We start from the raw sequence: 5,867 nt of genomic DNA, 5'->3' as shown, positions 1-5,867 counted from the left end.
CCCTCTGACAACCCGGCCTAGGCGCCGACCTGGCCGCCTGACACAAGCGCCAGCCTGACGACCTCGAGGAGTTCACCACCGTACCCCGGTTCTGACCGGATGCAACGAGTCTTACCGTTTGGAGGCTTTTCACCCACCTAACCCACGAAGACTCCGGTATATAAAGACCTCACCCCCCAAAGGGGAAGAAGATGGAAAAGAAAGGGAAGTAACCCTGCTCTCTAGCTCCCTCATATTATCTTCAAAGCTCTCTACAATAAGAGTGCTAACTTAAGCATCAGAGAGCCCCCACCGGGAAAGTACCCCCGGGACCTCTGATTCAGTTCTTACAGGTCCTTCAGCTCCCGCCGCCTACGAAGAGGAGGAAAAGATGCAGTTCTCGGAAGTCCCTCAGCTCCCCCCACCTACAAGGAGGAGGAAGAGATGGAGTTCTCGGAGGTCCCTCAACTCTCGCCACCTACAAGGAGGAGGAAAAGATGGAGTTCTCAGAGGTCCCTTAGCTCCCACCACCTACAAAGAGGAGGAAAAGATGGAGTTCTCGCAGGTCTCTCAGCTCTCGCCACCTACAAAGAGGAGGAAAAGATGAAGTTCTCGTAGGTCCCTCATCTCCCGCAGCCTACAAAGGAAAGAAGACCATCTCATGCTAAGGGCAGTCGGATTGCGCCGCACCAGGGAGCTCCAACATTCTCTAAGGCATCGACCGCCTAGTAGGGAGTTCGCCCCCAGGCAGTTCGCCACCAAGGCAGTTTGCCCCCAGGCAATTCGCCACCAGGGAGTTAGCCACCAAGGCAGTTCGCCACCAAGGCAGTTCGCCCCCAAGCAGTTCGCCACCAGGGAGTTCGCCACCAGGTATTTCGCCCCCAAGCAGTTCGCCACCAAAGCAGTTCGCCACCAGGCAGTTCGCCACCAAGTAGCTCGTCACTAAGGTACGCCACCACCGGGTCGGATAACGAGGTACTTTGCCAAAAAATTTTACATCACAAAACATTGGTACGTGCCCGAAAACGGTTACATCAATAAGCAATGCAACTAAGTAATTCCCATTGTCTAAGCTAAGAGTGGTATGCGACTATAACTTCTGTTATTTATTATCCAAGGAAAGTTTAGCTTAATCACCCCTAAAAGCATGAGCGCCAGTTGCCAACGAGGATGCTGAGGGCTAGATATCCAATACAAGAAAGCCCAGCCCAAATAACTACGGCCCAAACCAATATAAGCCCGACACTGTCCTTGTACTGGTCAATTGAAGAGAACCGCGAAAATGGTCACCCACCATATCATCGTCGTATCCTACCGCCATACTCTTAACAGCCAAATCCTCGAACTCGATGGCTTCTTGCTTCATATGAAGAAAGCCAAACAGAAACTCGGAAGGAGATGGGTTCAAGCTCAACGCTGTTGTTGCCATTAACGCCTCCCTCCGCCACTCCAACCTTCTCTAAATCACGCCCCCGCTCATCCCCTCCTCCTATACTCAACACCTCTTCTCCAAAGCCTTCTTCACACCTTCAATTGCACAAGACTTACATTCCTCCTCATGTCTTCACTCACCCCGCGGCTCTCCTACTGGAAATGTGCTCAGACATGAAAGAAGTCAATCAAATCCTCCCCCTCATTATAAAGAACGGGTTATACAATGAACACTTGTTCCAAACTAAGCTCATTAGTTTGTTCTCCAAATTCGGTCGCTTCCGCGAGGCCGCCCTCGTTTTCGAGCCCATCAAAGATAAAATCGATCCTCTATATCACACGCTTCTCAAGGGGCATGCTAAGAATTCATCCCTGGAAGACGCCGTATCGTTCTTTTGTAGAATGAAGTACGATGACGTCCGACCCGTTGTCTATAACTTCACGTACTTATTGAAAGGTTGTGGTGATAATTCGGACCTGAGGAGGGGGAAGGAGATTCATGCTCAATTGATCTCTAATGGGTTCAGCTCGAATGTCTTTGCAATGACAGCCGTCGTTAATATGTATGCAAAGTGTCGTCAGATTGGTGAAGCGTGTAAGATGTTTGACCGGATGCCTCAAAGGGATTTGGTTGCTTGGAATGCAATTATTGCTGGGTATGCTCAAAACAATTGTGCCAGGAGAGCGTTGGAGTTGGTTGTGCAAATGCAACAGGAAGGCCAGCGGCCGGATTCCATCACAATTGTGTCCATTTTGCCGGCCTGTGCAGATATTGGGTCATTGAGGATTGGTAAGGCGGTTCATGGGTATGTTATTAGGGCAGGATTCCAATCATTGATGAACATTTCAACTGCTCTTGTTGATATGTACTCCAAGTGTGGGTCAGTAAAGACTGCTCGGTTAATTTTTTATGGGATGCATATAAGGAATGTGGTATCATGGAATTCAATGATTGATGGCTATGCCCAGAATGGAGATTCTGAGGAAGCAATGGCAATTTTCCAGAAGATGATGGATGAAGGTGTGGAACCCACGGATGTCACTATCATGGCAGCTCTACATGCATGTGCTGACTTGGGTGATCTTCAACGGGGAAGTTGCATTCATGAATTATTGAATCAAAATGGACTTGGTTCTGATGTTTCTGTCATGAACTCCTTAATTTCTATGTATTCCAAGTGTAAGCAAGTTGATGTTGCTGCAAAGATCTTCCATAACCTGCAGGGAAAAAATCTTGTTTCATGGAATGCCATGATATCTGGTTATGCACAGAATGGCCGGGTAAATGAGGCTCTGAGTTACTTTTGTAAGATGCAGCAGGAGAATGTGAAACCAGACTCTTTCACCATGGTCAGTGTTATTCCCGCCATTGCAGATTTGTCCATTTTGCGCCAGGCAAGGTGGATTCATGGACTCACTATTAGATCTTGTTTGGACACAAACGTGTTTGTGATGACTGCTCTGGTGGACATGTATGCAAAATGTGGTGGTGTTCACACTGCAAGGGAACTCTTTGACATGATGGATGAGCGACATGTAACAACATGGAATGCAATGATAGATGGATATGGGACACACGGGTTAGGAAAACATGCAGTTCAACTATTCGAGGAGATGAGAACAGGGGTTGTGAGGCCAAATGGAGTAACTTTTCTATGCATTCTCTCAGCTTGTAGTCACTCTGGCTTGGTGGAAGATGGGCGTCGTTACTTTACCGTAATGAAACATGATTATGAAATAGAGCCTGGGACTGATCACTATGCAACCATGGTGGACCTTCTTGGCCGTGCTGGCCATCTTGATGAGGCTTGGGACTTCATCCAGAAGATGCCTATAGAACCAGAGATTAGTGTATTTGGTGCCATGTTGGGAGCCTGTAAGATTCACAAAAATGTTGAGTTGGGTGAGAAAGCAGCAAAGAGGCTGTTTGAGCTAGAGCCTAAAGAAGGTGGATACCATGTTCTGTTGTCTAATATATATGCCACAGCTTCAATGTGGGATGAGGTAGCCAAGGTGAGAACTATGATGGAGAGGAGAGGGCTTCAGAAGACCCCAGGATGCAGTATGGTTGAGTTGGGAAATGAAGTCCACACATTCTACTCTGGAAGCTCAAACCACCCACAATCCAAGAGGATATATGCAGCACTTGAAGTTTTAGGAGATGAGATCAAAGCTGCTGGTTATGTACCTGATACTAATTCAATACATGATGTTGAGGATGATGTCCAGGAACAGGTGCTAAACAGTCATAGTGAAAAGCTGGCCATTGCCTTTGCGCTTATAAATACTAGCCCAGGCACCACCATTCACATCAGGAAAAACCTTCGTGTATGTGGTGACTGCCATAATGCAACAAAGTACATCTCACTTGTAACCGGGCGGGAGATTATTGTGAGGGACATGCACCGCTTCCACCTTTTCAAGAATGGAACCTGTTCTTGTGCAGATTATTGGTAACATATTCTTTACTAGAACTTAGGTGAGAAATTATCTGCTTCTGTTGACTTCCTGGAGTGGTTTCCTTTGGTTGTATAAACTATAAACATGACACATCTATTCGAGATGCAAGGAGCTTTGGAACCTTTACAACAACACATGATAGGATTGCCATATCCAAATACATTGATGCCAAAGTCTGGGTTAACAGAGTTGATTGGTGGTTTTGAAGTCCATCAAGCAATATCAATCCATTGTAGCATTAACCAACTTACTAAATATTATCCATCAATTTTTTTGGGGGTTTGTTGTATTAAAATTATTCAATAAATATTTCAATTTATTATTCCAATTTGTTAAATTCTCCGGGTTCTACATTTTTTGCATTATTTTATTTTTATGAGTTTTCCTCTAAAATGTGCATGCACACTTCCTTCAATGACAAATTGACAATCCAGTTTATAGTTTTGTTCATATTTCTGTTTATTGAAATGGAGTATCTTACTAGCTTTATTTGTTTGTAAAGGGATGTAAGTATAGCACCTATCTACTTGATTGCAAAATTCAACTAGCATAGAATATTATATTCATTTACATGAGTGAAATTATATTAAATTTGGTTACATATTGTGGTTTCGATATTTGGTTCATAGTTTGTCGTCCATCTCCATTGGACATGTTAAGTTATTAACTGTTATTCCTATTTAGTAATTAATAAAACAGTAAAGGCTATAGTTTCTTCACTATTGGTGGCCTTCTCTATTGTTGGTTTAAGGTAAATCAGAGGTTATCTATCAAATAAAAATTAAAAAGATGAAACCAGAGATTGGAAACTCCAGGTTTATCATGATTTTCGTTAACCAAACCAAACAAAAGCAGCCTAGCATTTCTGAAATGTAGATAATTTAAAACCCTAATTTATTTCTACGCCAAATAAGATTATTAGCTATTGAAATTTCATCCAAAAGACCAAAACCTGGATTCTTATCCAAATAGTAAGAAAAAGATTAAATTTGGGATCAGAATTTTGAAAGACCTTTCACACTTTAGATCTTACAACAGTATCAATATAGAGTTGAAATCCTCTGCAATCAGACAAGAGAGAACGCCCCTACTTAGGTTGGAAGTATTAAAACACATACTCATGAGCTTGTGTATAAGGTGTTTCAAACTTTCAATACCACATAACTTTTCTTTTTTAAATTTTCCCAAATTGGTAAAAGGGTTAGTCTTAGGCCTGTCTACCCCCTAAAAGTGGTCATTGGTCAAAACCCCCAAAAGCCTTTATTTAGTGTATCGAAGGTTTATTGATGCAATACCATATGCCCCATATAGCCTGCCCTCGAAAGTGGTCAAAACTCCAAAAGGCCTTTATGCTGTTGTGTATCCTAAGACTTGCTGAGACAATACAATATGCCTCATACAATCATATCGTATCAAAATTTTGAACCTCACCCATACCAATGGGGGCATTTTGATAAAACTAATGTAAGAAGAAGAAGGTACTTTCATAAGGAGTAGGTATGGAATATGCATAAAAAAAGGGCAGGTTTGAAAAAATAGGAATGAACAATTTCATAGGCATGTACAAAACATTGGTACATTTACCTGTTCATGGGCCAGCCCAGTCCATTCTAAGTCAGGCTTGGTCATAATTTTAGGCCCGTGGGCTCAAGGTCGGGCCTAAAACACTGGTTCCTACCTTTTTATGGGCCGAGCTCGAGATTTTTCAAAAAAGCTCGACTTGAGCCCAACTTGATAATATATTAAATACTAAAGACATTTTATTTAATAAAAATATATACAATATTTTGTCTTTGTTCCTCTTCTCTTTTTTCAAGTAATAGTGAGATCTTTTATTATTTTTTAGTTTTGAGGGTTTTTAATATAAATAAAACACTTTTTTATTGAATAAAAAAATAAAAAATCTGTTTTTAAATTTTTGACGGGGCTTGGGCCTGAGTGTGAGCTCTGAAAAGCTCATGGGTGGCTTAAAGAAATGGAGTCGCCATCCATTTTTT

At 42.5% G+C, this 5,867-nt stretch overlaps 1 protein-coding gene across 1 annotated transcript; it reads left to right on the top strand.

Annotated features, from left to right (window-relative positions):
* Nucleotides 1-772: 772 nt before the first annotated feature.
* Nucleotides 773-4,207, top strand: CRR22 (Pentatricopeptide repeat (PPR) superfamily protein). The gene has a single exon (XM_088948601.1). It carries the CDS (start codon nt 1,378-1,380, stop codon nt 3,865-3,867), a length of 2,490 nt encoding a protein of 829 aa, XP_088804727.1. The 5' UTR covers nt 773-1,377; the 3' UTR covers nt 3,868-4,207.
* The last annotated feature ends 1,660 nt before the right edge of the window (nt 4,208-5,867 follow it).

Source organism: Nelumbo lutea, chromosome 6, assembly GCF_056320005.1.
Source record: "Nelumbo lutea isolate HS-2025 chromosome 6, American lotus-T2T, whole genome shotgun sequence".
In the NCBI taxonomy this organism is placed as follows: Eukaryota; Viridiplantae; Streptophyta; class Magnoliopsida; order Proteales; family Nelumbonaceae; genus Nelumbo; species Nelumbo lutea.
Note: the sequence above shows the minus strand (reverse complement) of the source record. Positions and strands in the feature narration are given on the sequence as shown.